Source organism: Phyllostomus discolor, chromosome 2 (genome assembly GCF_004126475.2).
Source record: "Phyllostomus discolor isolate MPI-MPIP mPhyDis1 chromosome 2, mPhyDis1.pri.v3, whole genome shotgun sequence".
Classification (NCBI taxonomy): Eukaryota; Metazoa; Chordata; class Mammalia; order Chiroptera; family Phyllostomidae; genus Phyllostomus; species Phyllostomus discolor.
Genome location: NC_040904.2, coordinates 8,917,320 through 8,935,125, shown reverse-complemented (window position 1 = coordinate 8,935,125; position 17,806 = coordinate 8,917,320). Strand labels below are relative to the sequence as shown.

General features: G+C 54.9%; 1 protein-coding gene across 1 annotated transcript in view; it reads right to left on the bottom strand.

Annotated features, from left to right (window-relative positions):
• Positions 1–284: 284 nt before the first annotated feature.
• The window catches only part of RRP1B (ribosomal RNA processing 1B), a 28,800-nt gene continuing 11,278 nt past the window's right edge, over positions 285–17,806 (bottom strand). Inside the window, exons 4-16 of the mRNA XM_028504848.2 lie at positions 16,521–16,606; positions 16,099–16,160; positions 15,577–15,706; positions 14,914–14,978; positions 14,237–14,418; positions 12,322–12,416; positions 11,697–11,794; positions 10,653–10,672; positions 9,718–9,846; positions 8,438–9,165; positions 3,514–3,663; positions 1,382–1,445; positions 285–546 (exon numbers count right to left, since the gene is read on the bottom strand). Coding sequence (XP_028360649.1) covers positions 353–546; positions 1,382–1,445; positions 3,514–3,663; positions 8,438–9,165; positions 9,718–9,846; positions 10,653–10,672; positions 11,697–11,794; positions 12,322–12,416; positions 14,237–14,418; positions 14,914–14,978; positions 15,577–15,706; positions 16,099–16,160; positions 16,521–16,606 — 2,003 coding nt within the window. The 3' untranslated portion in view covers positions 285–352. The remainder of the gene's footprint in view (positions 547–1,381; positions 1,446–3,513; positions 3,664–8,437; positions 9,166–9,717; positions 9,847–10,652; positions 10,673–11,696; positions 11,795–12,321; positions 12,417–14,236; positions 14,419–14,913; positions 14,979–15,576; positions 15,707–16,098; positions 16,161–16,520; positions 16,607–17,806) is intronic.

Genomic DNA, 17,806 nt, shown 5'->3' with positions numbered 1-17,806 from the left:
CCCCAGCTGAGCACGGGTGGAGAGACGACTGTGCTGCGGATTCAGTCCAACTCCGGGCTGTCCCCGTGCCCATGGCGCCCGCTCGCGGTGATGGCCACCGCGCTCTCGGCTCCCACGCCCGTGGAGGCACTGAATGACCCACAAACGTGGGGTCTTGGCGAGCTGCAGCACGAAGGATGTTTGCAGCGGAAGCTCCAGCCAGGACGCCCACAGCAGCAGCAGCAGCACGGCTCACACCCAGACCCTCGGACACACAACTCACAGAGCGATAGGAAACACCCACCTATAAAGTTACAATTTGTAGAGCATTCTGTACAAAAGCGGTCCTTACAAATAAGACTCTGCTCCTCTCCTAGAAGAAGTCCATGGCCGTCGGCCTTCTCTTTGGTGTGGGGGTCAGCGGCTTCTTGGGCCCCAGGGGGGTGCTGGCCGGGGAGCTGGTGGGGGTCTTCAGCACTCCGTGGAGGGGCCTCTGCTCAGGGTTGAAGGCCACTCGGGAGGCACCCGTGGGACTGACCAAGATGCTCTTGTCCGTCTTCTTGAACTCTGCCCGACGAAAGCAAGGCCACACGTTACTGGGTGTGATTTCTCTGCCACGCCTCCGTGCTGTCCCCCCGCTGGGAGCCTGGGCACTCTCTCCCGGGCAGGGAACCAGCCCCGAGGGCCACCAGCACAGACTCTGAGGGAGGCCCCTGGAGGGCAGGGCTGTTTCTGGGACGTGGGCAGTGAGTGGAACCGAGGGTTCACGGAGAGCGGCAGGAGGGGCCCTTCCTTCTGGGACCTGTTCCTCCCGCCACCTCCAGCGATACAGACATGACCTGGGGTGGGGGCAGGGGCGTGTGTGAGCGCAGGGCGGGGCATCACCCAGGTCTCTCCTGCGAGACCTCTGTGCCTGTGTGTGTGTGTCCGAGTGCACACGCATGTGCGCGTACACACACACACAGATACTTGTCTCTAAACAGAGCCAGGTCTTAAACTAACGTACTTTTAAAAACACTGGCTTCCTTTGGAAAACAAACAAACAAACACAAGGGAATCACGCTGATGTTAAAAGCTGGAAGACAAGACATCCCTCTCTTCCCCTTCCTTTGGGCAGGGGGTTTCTGAATTTAGGTAGAGGCGGCTACAGCCGACACACTGTTAAATCTCAGGCCAGGACAGCTAATGCATCCTAGGCAGGCGGGTGTGGGAAGATGGCCGTTCATGTCACCTACAAGGTAACCACTTTCCAGAGGCCCCAGAAACCTCCACACACCAAGCCCCCAGCCTCCTCGCCCCCTGCCTCCTCCACCTTTGGATGAAAGCTGGGCTCAGCCAGGGCTGAGATCAGGGCCGTCCGCCCGGGGAGTGGCCCGCGACTGCGAGCACAGCCCGCACTCACCCGCAGTCATGTTTCTGTTCAACCCGAAGGTGACCTTCTTGGAGCTGGACGGGGTCTTGTTGAGCTGCAGAAGAAAGAAAACCATAACACAGGTAAGAGAGAGGTACACAGCGGCCGAGGGGCCTGTCCGTCGGAGTTCCTGGCCACTCATAGGTGTCCACCAGCCTCCAGGGGCACACGGCACAGAGCCCAGGGGCCTGGGTCCACCTGCCTCTGTGCCTCATCGGGACCTTGCTGTGTGCACCCCGGGCCCGAGTCGCATGTGGTGCTTTTGTGATCTCACACAACAGGTCTGTGAGTCGGGCAGTGCCACTTTGTAGTGACCTGCTCCATCGCCGCCTCTGGCCTCTGCCTTCCGGGGAAGAAAGCAGGGCGAAAGTGCCACGTTTGAAATCTCCTAAGTTACAGTAGAAAGGTCGCTGTTGAAAAATTATAAAGAGCGCCCATTTCTGGTGTCCAGTTTCAGCTTTAACTTGGTCACATTAAGCCTATGATGGGGCGGAGCTTCTGTGGGCAACGGACCCCCACTTCCCAACTTTCTGCGCACCGGGCTCCAAACAGACTCGAATGTTCTAACCATTTGCTGACATTAACCAAGTTGAGCCCTGACTGGTGTGGCTCGGTTGGTTGGAACATTGTCCCATAAGCTGAAAGGTCAAGGGCTCGATTCCCGTTCAGGGCACCTAGGAGAGGAAACCCACTGATGTTTCTCTCTGTCTCCGATCCTTCCCTCTTCTCTAAAATCAATAAGCACATCCTCAGGTGAGGATTAAAAAAAGTAATTGTTTCACATTTGAAAAATGTCTAGAAGCTGACCCATTTTGTGTATGTAGCACTTTCTCAAATTCCTTCCTAGAACCACATTTCTGCATGAGCCCCTAGTTCTACCTCACCCCACTTTTGCTTGAACATTACCACGTTATGAGCAGAACCTGGTGCCTGTACACCCGGAGTCACTCACAGACAGCCCCAAAGCATCTTGTATGGCAGTGCGGACACAGGCAGGGGGCGCTGTGCGGGCTTGAGGCCGCTGAAGCAGCTCCTGCTCGTGCCTCCCCAGCGGGGCCGGCCCGGGACCTGTGCCCACGGCTCCACCAAGACCTCCATCCCCTGGAGGCAGCTCCAGATGAGCCTCTGGCACGCGCTGGTCCGCACCTTGTCCCACTTTTTAGTGGTACTTGGCAGGGGTGACCCTTTCCTTCATGGCCCCCAGCTGGCCTCCCAGGACAGGGCCCACGCTCACCCACTGTGACTGGGGGACTGCACCCCCCCCCCCCGCTCCTTCCACCAGCCTGAACACCCACTAGTGTCCTTGGCAGGCTCCTCCGATGGGGGACTCAGAAGTTGGAAATTTGTAGTTTTAGGTAATAGTTAGGAAGCCTAGTAGTAGGTGCATGTAAAAGGCTATTGTTTCAGGAACCGGAGGCTGGACTCCGGGAGACAGCCAGCGACGGACTGTCGTGCCCCAGAGGAGGCCGTGCGCGGTCAGGGCGGTGTCCAAGCCGCTGTGTTCCGGGGAAGACAGTTGGCTGCCCGGGACACAGGACGCAGGACGCGGGGGACAGACAGAAAACCACCGGTCAGTGGGTGAAAGGAGGTCAGGGAAACTGCCCGACTGTGGCTTTGTCTGAGTAACGTCTTCCCTGAGTTCCAAATCCCTTACCCACACTTTTCCCTGTGAAAAAGGCTGGCGTGCAAGGAACCGTAAGACGGTCTGTTAGGGCACACACCCGCCACCTTCCCAGATCGCCGGCCAGCTGAATAACATGCCCACCGAGATTCCATCCCCGTCTCTCCGAACACCAGCTTTTCCAGTTCCACCTCCTCCCCTCTGCATCTCATCTGTAAACCTGGGGCTCTCTGGGGCTCCCTGCCACCCGCTTCCCTGCCTGTTTCTCTAGATCTCCCCTCTTCCCCTGAGTTCTGAGGCACCCCTGACCGGACCCTCTGGGCCAGCCCCAGAGCCAGTGCGGGCCCCCTGAAGCCCTGGCACAGTCTGCACGGCAGGCCCCAAAGCGGAGCCTGCGCACCATGGACAGCAGCACAGGCAAAGCCGCATGCTGAGCACAGCACCCCCCCCCCCCCAACACCCAGCACATACACAGCCCCTCTGGAGTGGTCTCAGCGCTCACCTGCATAGCAGGGGTCACAGAGGTGGCTGGGCTGCTCTTAGCTTTCCTGAAGAACAGGGGCTTTGGTAGGAAGGACGTATCAAATTTCACAAAGTCGTTCTCGGTCCTCAGCTTCTTCTTCTTCAAAGGGCTGAAAGCTCCACTGCTCCCCTGCGTGAGGGATTGGCGAGAAGGCAGGGGAGGTCACACCCAGGGCCACCTGTGCTACCCCCATCCACACAGGAAGGGGAAGTGGGACGAGGGGGGGGGGGGTGCAGACACCACGGGGGGTGAGGGCACGGATCGCAGAGTGGCTCACATGAGACCCATTTACTGGCTCAGAAGCCTCACACCTCGCTCTTTCTGGGGCCAGATGTGCAAACAGCCCTTTCTGGCTCAGCGGAGCAAAGCTGCCACTTCACCACGGCTCCCTGCCAGCAGGCCCAGAGGTTTCCTATCTTTTCAGCCACAAGAACCATTTTTACTAGTCTGCACACTCAGTCCCGTGCTTTGAAGATTTCTGCCTTTCAAAGACCCCTTACTGTCACACACGGCTTCGAGACGGGGATCCGCGCTGACGAACGTGCGGTCAGGCAACTCCACCGTGCGCGAGCAGCACGGAGGCACTGAGACACAGCGCACTGCCTGCTGCGGGCAACTGACCCGATGGGCGGCGCTGGCCCGTCCGGGCACAGAGAAGGCGCAGAACAGGGGCACACGCGTGACAAAGGGCCCTGTAGGGGGCGTTTCCCACGGATGGGGTCAGGGGTTGCGTGGGGAGGAAGTGTGAAGGCCTCGGTCGTTGCTGAACACGACCGGAGACCCTGTAACCACTGCACACTTAGGCAACACGAGTTTACAAAACATGCTTGTCTTTCTCCAATAAATCAATCATAGCTTACCGTAACTTTTTTACTTCATAGACTTAATTTTTTAAAAGCTCCCCGCCTGAATGTATGTTTTTAATTGATCTGAGAGAGAGAAAGAGTGCGTGTGCAAGAGGGAGAGAGACAGCAACACTGAAGTGAGAGAAACACCTACCCACTGCCTCCCGCAGGTGCCTCGACCAGGGATCGAACCCACAACCTTCTGCTGTATGGGACAGGGGTCCAATTAATTGAGCCACCTAGCCAGGGTTAAACATTTTTAACTCAGCGCTTGTAATAACACTTAGCTGAAAACGAACACATTTTATGGCTGTACAGAAATATATATTTTTGGTGATTTTATTTTTTAATATATTTTACTGATTATGCTATTACAGTTGTCCCATTTCCCCCCTTCACTCCCCTCTACCCTGCATACCCTCTCCCACCCACATTCCCCCCCTTTAGGTCACGTCCATGGGTCATACAAGTTCTTGGCTTCTACATTTCCCATACTATTCTTACCCTCCCCCTGTCGATTTCCTATCTACCATCTATGCTACTTATTCTCTGTGCCTCCCCCCGCCCTCCTCCCACTCCCCTGTTGCTAACCCTCCATGTGATCTCCATTTCTGTGGTTCTGTTCCTGTTCTTGTTGTTTGCTTAGTTTTTGGTTTTGTTTTAGGTGTGATTGTTAATAATTGTGAGTTTGCTGTCATTTTACTGTACATGTTTTTATCTTCTTTTTCTTAGATAAATCCCTTTAACATTTCACATAATAAGGGCTTGGTGATGTTGTTTAACTTGACCTTATCTGAGAAGCACTTTATTTGCCCTTCCATTCTAAATGAAAGCTTTGCTGGATAGAGCAATCTTGGATGTAGGTCCTTGCCTTTCATGACTTGGAATACTTCTTTCCAGCCCCTTCTTGCCTGCAAGGTCTCTTCTGAGAAATCAGCTGACAGTCTGATGGGAACTCCTTTGTAGGTAGCTCTCTCCTTTTGTCTTCCTGCTTTTAAGATTCTCTCCTTATCTTTAATCTTGGCTAATATAATTCTGATGTGCCTTGGTGTGTTCCTCCTTGGGTCCACATTCTTTGGGACTCTGAGCTTTCTGGATTTCCTGGAAGTCTATTTCCTTTGCCAGAATGGGGACATTCTCCTTTATTATTTGTTCAAATAACTTTTCCACTTGTTGCTCTTCCTCTTCTCCTGGTATCCCTATGATTCGGATGTTGGAATGTTTAAAGTTGTCCCAGAGGTTCCTAAGCCTCTCCTCATTTTTTTTGAATTCTTGTTTTTCTTCTTTTCTGATTGAATGTTACTTTCTTCCTTCTGGTCCACTCCATTGATCTGAGTCCCAGTTCCCTTCCCATCACTACTGGTTCTCTGTACATTTTCCTTTATTTCACTCAACACAGCCTTCATTTGTTCATCTAATTTGTGACCAAATTCAACCAATTCTGTGAGCATCCTGATACCAGTGTTTTGAACCATGCATCTGATAGGCCGGCTACTTCTTTGTCACTTAGTTCTATTTTTTCTGGTGCTTTGATCTGTTCTTTCATTTGGGCCATTTTTTTTTTTTGTCTTGATGTGTCTGTTACGTATAAGGGGCGGAGCCTTGGGTGTTTACCAGGGCAGGTCAACCCAGTGGCTGGGTCGTGACGCTGTATGTAGGGGCGGGGTCTGAGAGGGAACAATGGTGCTTGCTCCACTCTCTGCTGGATTTCAGTACCTTTTGCCGCTTCCCCCAAGCAACGTGGGCCCGTCTGGTGCTGATTCCCTGTGGGTGGGTTTGTGTAGGTTCTGAGACCCCATGGGTCTCTCCATTGAACTCTCCTGTGAGGTTGGGAGTCTCTCCTGACACCTCAACCCACATAGGTGTTTCCAATTGGTGTTTTGAGGCTCTATTTCCCCACGCTGGAGCCCTGGGTCGCCCCGTCTGTCTAGCTTCCCAGTTTCTCCTGGTTTATCTGCACATGCATGTGGGACCGTCTGGCCCAGCGGCCGCCTTGTGCACCTCACCCCTCCGCAATCTACTGCCCCGCTGGCTCCACCCGCTGCTGCTTCGCCGCAAGTCCTCTCCGCCCGGCCGCCCAACTCCACCTCTCCAACCGGTCTGGATGAATGTGTCTACTTTAACTCCTTGGCTGTCGGACTTCCATACAGTTCAATTTTCTGGCAGTTGTTTTTTTTTTTTTTGTTTCTGAATTTTTGTTGTCCTCCTTTTGATTGTGTGAGGAGGCACAGTGTGACTACCTACGGCTCCATCTTGGCTGGAAATCCTAGCTGTACAGAAATATTTTCTTCCCACATATCCTCATTCTACAGGCTTTTTTCTATTACTTTTTTTTTTCATTTTTAAAACCTTTTTGGAAACATACATTAGCTTAGACTGCCACGGGGTCAGGGTCACTGCCACCATCTCCGCCTCTACATCTCACCCCGCAGGAAGGCCTCCCGGGCAGTACCACGCCTGGAGCTGCTGTCTGCTGTGGCGGCCGTGCCTGCCGCTGGAACAGCCCCTGGAGGGCCTGCCCGAGGCTCTTGTAGAGGAGGCAGCGGCGCTCTTTTGAGAAAGCTGCAGGACGGCTGTGACGTCACCAGGCAGCAGGAATCTTTCAGCTCTATTACAGCATCAGGGGCCACTGTTGTACAGACTGTCTGCTGGTGACTGTTGTTATGTAGCACGTGACTTACTAAATAACTCAGTTTTTCATTTTTGATCAGAGACACCATCGTACACAGAAAGTCTGGCATGAAAGTGTGGGCGTGGCCTCTGGCTTAGGTCCCGTAGGTCCGCTTAAGGCAGGCCACGAAAATCCACTGGACGCTCTACACTGGACCGCCACCCGCCCAGAGACCCCGCTCGAGTTCTGGGACCCCAGAGTCCGGGAAACCCAGTGTGGCCAACGTCACTCTGGTGCCCTTGGTCGGTCTCTGGTGACCCTGGCTTGGGAGTTGGCTACCTTCCCTGAGCAGAACCCACGAGGGGCACACCCAGGGGTCCTCCCTCTTGTGCTGCCCCACTCCTGCCACCAGAGACGCAGAGACACGGCGCCCCCTTCAGGAGGAAAAACCGCCGATAACCCTGTTGCTTATTTTTCGACTGTCCCAATTCTCTCTGAGAGGGTGCAAGGGCCTGAGAAATGAGACATGAAGAAGGAATTTTCTCTGGCATTCTTCGTGAACTGAGCACTGAGTGAATGGTGAGTGGTGGGCGGAGGCTGCAGAGCGAGAGAAGGCGCCACAGCTCAGCAGGGGAAGGTCCAGGTGACAGCAGACTCCTGCAGCCCAGGTGAGTGCTCTGTTTTCCCAGCGGGGACTTCTACTGACCAGAGACCCACTCATTCATGCTCACCCCGCTGGAGAGGCCTGGTCGCTGCAACCGCGGCACAGCGGCGTGCGAGAACCAAGCACTGGGCAGGGGCAGCGAGCTGCTCGCGGGGGGCCGGGGAGGAGGTGGTTTCGGCTTTGAGGGCCACAGGGTGTCTGTCACAAGTACTCGTCTCTGCCGCTGAGTGAAAGCGGCACATGACCAGGTGCCCACCGCTGGCACAGGTGCACCGTGTGTCCAGAGTGAGGGGTGACAAGCAGGCCCAGAGCCTGGCTGGCTCTCGCTCACATCTGGCTCTACAGATCCAGGTGGGACGAAAGTCTTCTCATTGAAAAGACAAGCCACACAGAACTCTGGGCCCAGGACTGGCCATGAGTTGAAGAAAATCAAGACCAGCGTTTGGCGGGATACTCGTCTGTCTGTTGATAGTGTAGTGTGCCTGCCTGGGCCACGGGGACAACTGTCCCAGCTGGATGTGGCCCTTCCACAGCCCCTTGGAGCGAGCCACTGGGTGGGGATGGGGAGTGAGTGGAGCAGCATGACAACTGTCTTGTATGCCGCTGAGTCTCGGTCACAGTTCTTCACGCACTGGTAGAGGGTGTTAGGAGCCACGACAGCGCCTTAGCCCAGAGGTCTGATCTGTCCCCCCTCCCCCCAAAACTGGGGCCCGAGGAGGCAAGAACCCCTGATCTTTTGGCACGGGAACCTTGGCCACCCTCACTGGCACCCAGTCTCCTTACCAGAGTCCGGATGAGCTTGAGTTCGGATTCCAGTGCTCTGCTGTGTTCCACCAAGTTCAACATCTCTTTCATTTTCTTCCTCTTTTTGAAGATGGCGGTTTTCTGCGTGCATGGGTTGTGGAGGTCAAGGCGGCCGGGCTCCCCCTTCTTTTTCTTTAGCCTCCCACCCTGGGGCAGGGAGGCTGGACAACACTCTCCGTCTGCTGGGCCTGCCGCAGGGCCCTCCTCCTGCGGTGGGGGCCAGGCCGGCGTTGAGGGGCTACCGTTGGCCCAGGCGGCCCTGAGTTTCCGCTTCCTCTTAGAGGCTGGGGCTCCACTGGCAGGGGAAGCTTGGGGGGCAAGCGCCTGACCGTGCCCATTGCTGAGGCCACCCTGACACAAGTCCTCCGGAGGTGACGCCGCTGACTCCGAGGCCAGTCCTTGGAACCGTGGGTTCCTCTTCCTCGCTCGCTTCCTCCTGCTGCGTGTGGGAGGGTGCGAGGGGGGGCGCTCTGAGCCGCTCTGCTCCTGGGGGCCGGGCGCGGCCCCTGCCCCCAGCTCAAGCACAGCCTGCTTCTGTGCTCTTCCCGGACCTGCCTCGGGAGCACTGCCCCCACTCTGCGGGGCGGGCGTGGCTGCGCCCCCGGACCCTAGGTGTTCGTGCTGAAGCTGGTTCTTCCTCTTTTTCCTTTTCCTCTTCTGAACACCGCCTTTCCCCTCTTCTCCCTCAGCCACGAGGAACTCGTTTCCTAGAAGGACACACAAGTCAATGAACAGGTGCCCCGACAGCAAGTGGACAGCAGGTGTCTGGGGGATTCCGGGGCCGCGAGAGGAGTGGCCCCGATCCTCGGCACACCTGAGCTCTAGTTCTCCCCTTTGGCCCCCTCCCCTCCCCTTCCCCGCTGTGGTCAGACACCTCCCTGATGCCTCTTTCAGTGTACATGGAACTGAAACGCGTTCAGATTTCTACTAATTTTCAGGCCAAAGGCAGAAGCCGCAGACCCGGGAGGGGATAAAACAAACGCTTCCCAGGGCGGCGCCTTCCTAGCACCTCCACGTCCGCGGCACTTCCTCCGCAGGTGCCGCCGCCAGGAGTGAACAAATGCTTTTCGTCCAGGGAATGCGGGCGCCCCAGAGAAACCAAACACGCGGAAACGATCCTGCAGCCATACAAGCGAAGCTTCCGCTCTGTAACGACGTGCGGAGACAGTGGCCGGAGGTCGCTGCAAAGGCGCCCGCTGCCCCCAAGGGCTGCCCGCCCCGTCTTCTCAGGCCTCGCAGGCCTCAAGCCTTTCCCTCACCTGCCCCCTTTTCCGGGTCCGGTTTCTCCAGAAGTTTATTTCCCTTTTTCTTAGGCCTTCCTTGACTGAAAGTGTGGTCATCTTCATCGGTAGAAACGTCCTCAGCAAAACCGAGTTGAGGTATCCCACCTGTTGGGCGCCGAAGTCACAGCGAGTCAGCTCTCCAAGACCCCTGCAGCCGCCCCCGGGGACCTAAGCGCCCCGTCCCCTCCCCACACCATGCAGGCAGATTTTTAACCTCGGGTTTTGCCTCTTTATCATCGCCCCTCACTACGTCTCCAGTCCAACCCTCAGAGCTACTGCACACAGGAACTCCAGGCTTCAAACAACTCTGTGGCTTCCTCCCTCAAGGCCGGGGGCTGCAAACCTGGGATGATGGCAGTCTCCAGCTCAACCTCGGGGCTCGGCTGTGCTGTCTCCACCAGGTCTGCGCACCCTAGTTCTCAGAACCCCCAGGGTCCCAGGGACACCACCGATTTGCTCATATGCAACGAAGTTTACAGAGAGCAACTTTCCCCACGGGACAAGTGGTCTTCGCAGTCAACAAAGTTCTGGGCTCCTGAGAGACCAACTGTTCTTCATAAAGGGTCAAACTGGAACTTGGGGTACCAACGGAAATCCTTCTTGTTGAAATAAACCCCCCCATCCCCAGTGCCCTCCGGACCACCCCTTGCTCTGGTGGCCCTTGTGTCTGGCTCAGCTTGGCCCCTGGGACGGGAGAGTGGGTGGGCAAGACTTTAAAAAGCCCCACACTGGTTCTTCCAAGGGCTTCTCTCAGCTGTGCCTGCACGGGGTGTAACTGACGACCTCTGGAAGGTCAAGGCCTCTGCCGCTTCTCATGTTTCCAATCTTGCGTTTTACTACTTGGCACAAATGCGCTTGGTAAGGTCTGTATTTAGGCAAGAATGCCAGTTCCAATCCTCTGACTTCCTCACCTTCAGAGAGATCTTGGAATCTGAAAAAGAAAACAATAGAAGTTCATGAAGAAATCCCTTCTTTCTGTCTTCAGTAAACACAGGCGCAGAACTTGAAACAATGTGTATCTGTAAGACACTTTCTGTTTTCTCCAGGAGGGGAGGCCAAGCAGGCGGGTGTGACGCAAAGGCCAAAAGCAAAGGACAAGCCCACTCTCAGCTGTCCTTCCTGCTCCTTAAGGCCGGAACAGCTCAGACCTCTGCACTCCTCTCGGTTCACCAAGTGGAGGGAAGCCAAGCAGCGCATGGTCCACGAGACTTCGGTTCGTGGGAGCACAAAGGACGCGTGCAGGGCTGAGTGGATCTGGGGTGGAGCCCCGGGCCAGGGGACAGAGGTGTACGTCTTGCCCCGAGTCTGGCAGCTACAACTTCAGGCCGTCGGGCAATGGCAGCAACGCCCCCGTGCCCGAGTCAACCTACGGGTCAAGCGGGAAGTTTACAGAAGCCCTCTTATAGGGCTTTTCTCAACACGAACTAACTTAAGTGCCCAGAACAGTGCCTGCTCGTGCAGAGCGCCGTCAAACTCAGCTGGTGTATGTCACCGATCGTAACACGTCACCGGGCTCTGCAGTGAATTACTGGTACAGCCATAACGACATCGATGACAACCTCAGCTTAAATAACCACGGGGAGAAGCGGGGGATGGGGCGCAAAGCCCCGCCCCTCCCCACCCTGTCGGCAGCGCACCAATGGGTGGCCACCGCAGCGGCACCTTCGCGGCAGTTTCTCAGTCTGATCAGCTCAGACGTCACTAGTGTACTTCTCCTCACACCCCCGTGAAACGGCCATGAGAGACGAGTGTGGCTGCGTGTGACGGGGGCACTGGGACGGGTGGGGGCAGGCGGGCAGCTGTCGTCACTGAACACTGTTTACAGGTGTGTGTGTGTGTGTGTGCTATAAATAAAAAGGTGAGTGGTGACAGCGTGTCCTACACCATGAGAGAAATGAAAGGGCTGGACGTGAACGTGAGTGAGATCAAGTGACATCCTCTCGATTGGTACGTACTTCCTGATTAGTCTGGAGAGGCGTTTCCTGTTGAAGGGAGGGACGTTTTTCCTGTTGGTCATCTCCAGGAGTCGGGCAGCGACGGCCTTATAGTCAAACTACGAGAGAAGAGGAGCCGACATAAACCCGCAGGAACCTGACTCAGAAACGCACACCCACTAGTGACAGAGCACGCAGCACTGTGGGGGACTCGGGAAGCTGTCCCAGAGGCCTGCCTGGACCGGTGTGCACTCAGACCTGGCGACCAAGGGCTTAAAGAAGATCTTTGAAAAATTTGTTCTATTTCTTCTCGGAAGAAGGTAGCTGTGGTTCTTCTTTCCCTTCTAATTTGCACTTGGTAACATAGTCAAATTTGTTTGAAAAGCGCTAGTGAGCTGACTTTGCTGCATGGAACAGATCTTAGCCATTCAAGCCAACATGAAGACTGACATCTTTCGAAACCCATCACGTTTAAATTTGTCTCCAGTAAGCTGATTATGAAGAAGGTGACCTCAGTGACTGGAGGGATGAAGAGGACTTTACACGTTAGGCCTTCGAGTTTCATTAGCTCTGACCCTAATTCCCAATTAGTCGGGCCACTCCACAGCAGCTCTATCCTCTATGACAAGCGACAGCTGCCACCAACCTGGAGAAGCGTCCCCGTGTCCTCCACGCTGCCACCATCGTCTCCCTCACCGTCATCACTGAGTCCATCCTTCCTGGAGTGGCACTTGCCCAGTGCTATCAAAACACAGCCAAAGACAAAATTCTTCCGTTACTCAGCAGTGACTACTTCCGAAGGAACCGCCGTCTAATTAGGTGTCTCTGAGTCAAAACAACAATTTCTTTAAAGAGAAAAACCCTGCAAATATATTTGTAATTCCCCGAAGATGTTTCGGTTTTCCAGCCCCTGGACATGGACACACCTCTGGGAGCGATCACAAATTCTCTCTTTTCAGTCCATTCCAGACGAGCCTCCGTGGCCTTCCGTGCAGCCAGCACGCACGGCCTCCCCGCCACACAGCGGCAGGGGGCGGCGGCCCCTGGCCAGGGGCTCAGGCACGGGGGCTCTGGCCCGTGAGGGGTGGGGGGAGAGTGGACTCCGGAGCCCGCGCCCAACTTCAGGCAGGTGTGGGCGGTAGACAGAAGCTGCGTTGTGGTACACTAAGGTCACGGGGCCGCCTCAGGAAACACGATGCAGCGAAGCAAAATTTAACATTAAATGAATAATTCGAATAATTCCTGACCACTCAGCTTTTCAAACTTGTACTGGTTTGGAGTCCTAGGGGCGGGTCAGTGGTGGGGGCTCAGGGCAGACGGAGGACAGGACAGCGCCCGCACTGCAGGCGCTACTGAAGAGGGGGCCGCCCCCCGGCTCAGACAGACACGTGGGGGGCGGGGAGACAGCAGCCACGAGCACGCAGAGTGTGCGGTGTGCGTGGGGTGTTTAGTTAACCCGTCACCTCTGGGGAATTTAAAATTAAAATGCTGCTTCTTTCCCTTTTAGTTTTTTTACTGATTAAAAAATAATATATGATCAATGTAGAAAATTTAGGAAAATGGACAAAAGTACAAAACAAACAGAAGCCTCACAACTCTGCCATGTAGGGCTAACTATTATATCCTCCAGGATTATTTAAGGCACATGTAACTGTTAAATCAGCCCGGGCTGGGTGGCTCACTTAGTTGGAGCATCGTCCTCTGCACCAAAAGGTTGCAGGTTTGATCCCCAGTCAGGGCACATACCTAGGTTGCGGGTTCGATCCCCAGCTGGGGTGCGTACAGGAGGCAACTGATTAGTGTTTCCCTCCCTCCCTCCTTCTCTCTATCTCACTCGCTCTGAAATCAGTAAGAACATATCCTTGGGTGAGGATTAAAACAAAAACATTCAATTTCCTGTGGTCACTGGTTTTTGAAAACCCTGCTTTTCAATGGCTTCATAACATCTCGAAAGTGCAGGTACGCCCTGACCACTTTCCGCCGCTGCACCCCGAGGTGCCGTGACCCACGGTCAGAGCTGACGGGCCACGACTTGAACGCACACTCTCTAGGCGACCGCAGGGACACCGCAGTGGTGAGGACGGTGAGAGCTCACGGCGGGCACTGAAACGCCCCGGGACAAAGAAGCCGAGGGAACTCGGGGACCGGAAAGGCCACAGAAACCCGTGCGCACTCACAACGGAGCTGCATGGGGGGGGGGGGTCTCCCATCCAGGACCCTCTGCAGATTCCAGCCGACATCAGGGAGTTTAAATACAACCAAAAAGCCAAGACAACAAAAACAAACAACACCCGAAGCAACAGCAGCAACAACGGGAAAACCCTCGGAGAACGCCCCTCCGTCCTGGGAGGTAACAGAACCGCGTGTGAGGCGCAGGGTCTCCCCCAGAACGGGCACGGGGGTTTGCAACATGCACCCGCTTCCTGCCTCAGGTGGGGTCCACGGCACCCGACGAGCTCTGGGACGGAGGCGGTGAGACCCCAACCGTTGTACTAAACAGTGTTTGTTTGGTGAGGACTTCACCTAAAAAAGAGAAAGACCACTCAAGGAAATGCTCTCACCTGTCTTCTTTTTACTGAGTGTTTTCCTCCACGCCACCTCGTTCCCGGCTCTCTCGTCTTCAGAGCGGTGGCTGCCGCCCACTTTGGTCGGCAGTTCCTCCATCGCCGCTTCAGGCACAGAAGGGGACTGATCTACAATGACTTCAAAAACACCCCTAGCTATAGTCTGCACCAGTGCATGGCTGAGGGGGAAGCACAGCAAAGAGCACGTGATTAAAACCAGCGGTCTGGACCTCGCTTCTGGAGGAGGACAGAGTGACGAGAGGAGGAGTGGCTGCGCCTCCGGTTTCAGCCTGCCCAGGACCCGGCGCGACCGATCGGCAGCTCAGAAGGCACTTGTATTTTCACGTACGCTTCTGGGCTAACCAACCGGGGCTGCAGGGAGCCAGCCGGGGGCTCTGGGCTGGCAGCGGTGGGACGGACAGACGGCAGACTGAACTCTGGGGGGCGGAGGGTGTGATTCTTGGAATGACTGGGTCAAACAGCAAAGCTAGAAGAGCTGAATTATGACTCAAAGCTTCAAACGTCTTTCCATGGGGAGTTACGCATTCGGCTGTTCTTAGCTTTGGACAGCCACCCTGGCTACCCTGTGTCATGCTTCCCAACACAGAACACCCCCCTCCCCCCTGCCCAATTCAGCACCAACTGCAGGAACGAAACACATGTGCATCACTTACTCCTTAGTCTTGGCAGCAATTTTGCAGAATGGATCAATAAACTTGAGATTCTGATCTGCCAAGAGCTGTAATTTAGAAATAAAATAGGCAAAAAGAAATGAAAATAAAGGAAAAAAGAAACTTTTCTCCTTTCTGATATGTCTTTGGAAAACAATCCACCTATTTTTTATCACAGGCCGAATTGCACTGAGTGACACTGACGGCGCCCAAATGCACAGTGTGCGGGCTGCCCGAGCGCCGGCACCAGGCTAGAGGCCATGGCCGACCTCCCACCACCCCACCCGGGGGCCTCGGCATGGCTACGGGAGCGCACCACCCAGTGCACTCAGCGCTGCTCCCTGCCACCTCCTCCACGGCGCAGCTCTGTGTAAGCACTGTCAGAGGCTGCGGTGAGGGATTATTTTTTAAATAAAAGATACACACTTTCCTTAATAAAAAGAAATCCCTGTGCACGGCAGAATGCTTGTGAAAAAGAAAAAAGTACAAATTGCTCACAATCCCAAATCCAGATAACCTCTTGCACGCTGAAGAACGTTTCCCTTTCCAGCCCTCTGTCCCGCCCCCCGGCTCCCAGGAGCACCGGATGGACGGCCGGCCAGAGCCCCGGTCGGGTTGGTCGGGTTAGCTGTGGGCTCTGCGGGCAGGTGTCAGGCTGTTCCTTACCTCTCTCCCTCCTACTTTGGACAGTTCGTCCAGATAGACGTCAACGAAGTGGAATTTCACTGCATCGGGAGACTGACTCTCGGGGTGCAAGACTTCCTTCATCAGGACATCGAGAAAAAGCTTGACCCGGCTAAAGAAAACACATGGGACACGGGACTGTTAATGCAGCCCCCGCCGCATCCCCCCTCCCCGCCGATGCCCCCAGAAGACGTGGCCTTCTGTCTGACATTACACCGCAGCGCGAGCCACGCGAGGCGCGGAGAGTATTACAAGGGAAAACTCGACGACTAGAATAGAATCAGTACAAAAAGCGGACTGGCATGTGCACGCGACCCTTTTATTTTGCTCTGCTGGGTTTTAGGTCCTTTACGAAGAAAAAGGGGATTTTGCCTTTCTTAGCACTCAGCAGAGTGGGAGACCCAGACCGGGCAACCCACACTTGCTGGTTAACTGAAAGGCTCAAAGACACACCCCTTTAAAGGTTTTCAGGCCGCCGCATGGCGCCCCGGCCAGTGCACTGACCTCTCTTCCCAGCCGGTCCGCTTCAGAGCTTCGAAGGACTCTCTCAGGACCAGGCGGATCAGCTGAAGACAGACAACGTGTGTGAGGATGACCGGTCGGCTCAGTGGGACGAGGCCAGTGACTTGGTGGGGCCCAGATCCCCAGATGAAGAAACCGCCGCAGTAATTGCGCTCAAATTCTGGAGCGTACGAGGTTAACTGAAGACCCCCCGGCCCACCCCCAACAGCTAAAAGGGACGAGACAGAGGCCCCTGCACACAGGTTCAGGGCTGTTGAACGTTCACATGGTCCCGCCATCTCCGCAAGCCTGGAACTTACTCTGCTTCACAAACCATCCTCCCCCCCTGCCCTTAAGGTGCTGGGCGTTCCCCGTCCCTCCCACGAGCCTCCGCAGTGGCTGGCATGAGGGCCCGCCGGTCTCACCGTGTAGAACTTGTCCAGGCGCAGCCTGTCGATGCCCGTCCACTCGCGGTTCATGGTCTGCCAGAAGGTCTGGACGAACAGGTGCTCTGCAGGGGCAAAAGGCTCTGAACGCTCAGCTTTCGGGTCCGCACGGGACCAGGCAGCACGAAAGCAACGATGAGACACCAACCAGGACTACTCGTGATTTCCTGTCTCAAGGATGCTTGGGTTGCTAGAAAATTTGGCCAATCATTAAACACCCTCAGTAATTTCATTACATTTAAGTAAAAGCACATTACAGTACAGGAAGGCAGGTAATCTCTTTTGAAAAATGTTTTTTTTAATCCTCACCCAAGGACATGCTTATTGATTTTAGAGACGGGGGAAGGGGGGGAGGGAGAGGGCGAGAAACATGGGTGTGAGAGAAACATCACCCAGTTGCCTCTCGCATGCACCTGGACTGGGAACTAAACCCACAACCTAGCATGTACCCTGACTGGGGATTGAACCCACAACCCTTTGGTTTTTAGAAAGATGCCCCAACCAAATGAGCTACACTGGCCAGGGCAAGACTGGTGATATCTTAATGCCCAACTAGAATGCTCTCTGGGATATTTTTCTTTATCCACTGAAAGCCATGTTTCTAAATCAAAAGATCTCTGGAGCTACGTCTAGTGGTCTTTTCCGTCCGCCTACAGCAAACGATCCAAAGCCGGTCAGTTGGATGGACACTTGGACGACCCAGGTGGAAACTCGGCATTTGTTTCATGTTCAGTGTCGGCTGGGTGAGGCTATATAATACAACATTCCCTTCTGAGCCACGAAACTAGCACTGTTTTGTCCAGAGAAATTTTTGATTTCTCTTGCTTTGCTTCTTTTTGCACAAAGCTTTCTTGATAGGTGAAAACCTAGACTATACACCCCATGCAGAATTTTGTTCATGGCACGTTAGCTGAGACTCGGCTAGAGTTCAGAGAACCACGGAGGGTCATGAAGGCCACTGGGGTGTTCTGTCCTCAGGAGTGGTGACCAGAACGAACTCATTCTGCTGTCTCTGTCGTCCTCTGCGAGTCATCAAACCCTGAATGTCTCAGAAAAAGTGTCTCCTTTTGTTTACTCTTTTTGATAAAGGGGGGTTACTGTACAGGTTATTACCACTGACAACCTTAAATGGCCCCAGTTTGAGGATAAACCTGGCGTCCGGAGGTCACTGCACACGCTGGCATATGCAGGGACAGTTCCCAGATGTGCTAAAGTGACTCAGAATTTGGAGATTCTGGAGGATTATGATTTAAAACATTTGTGGG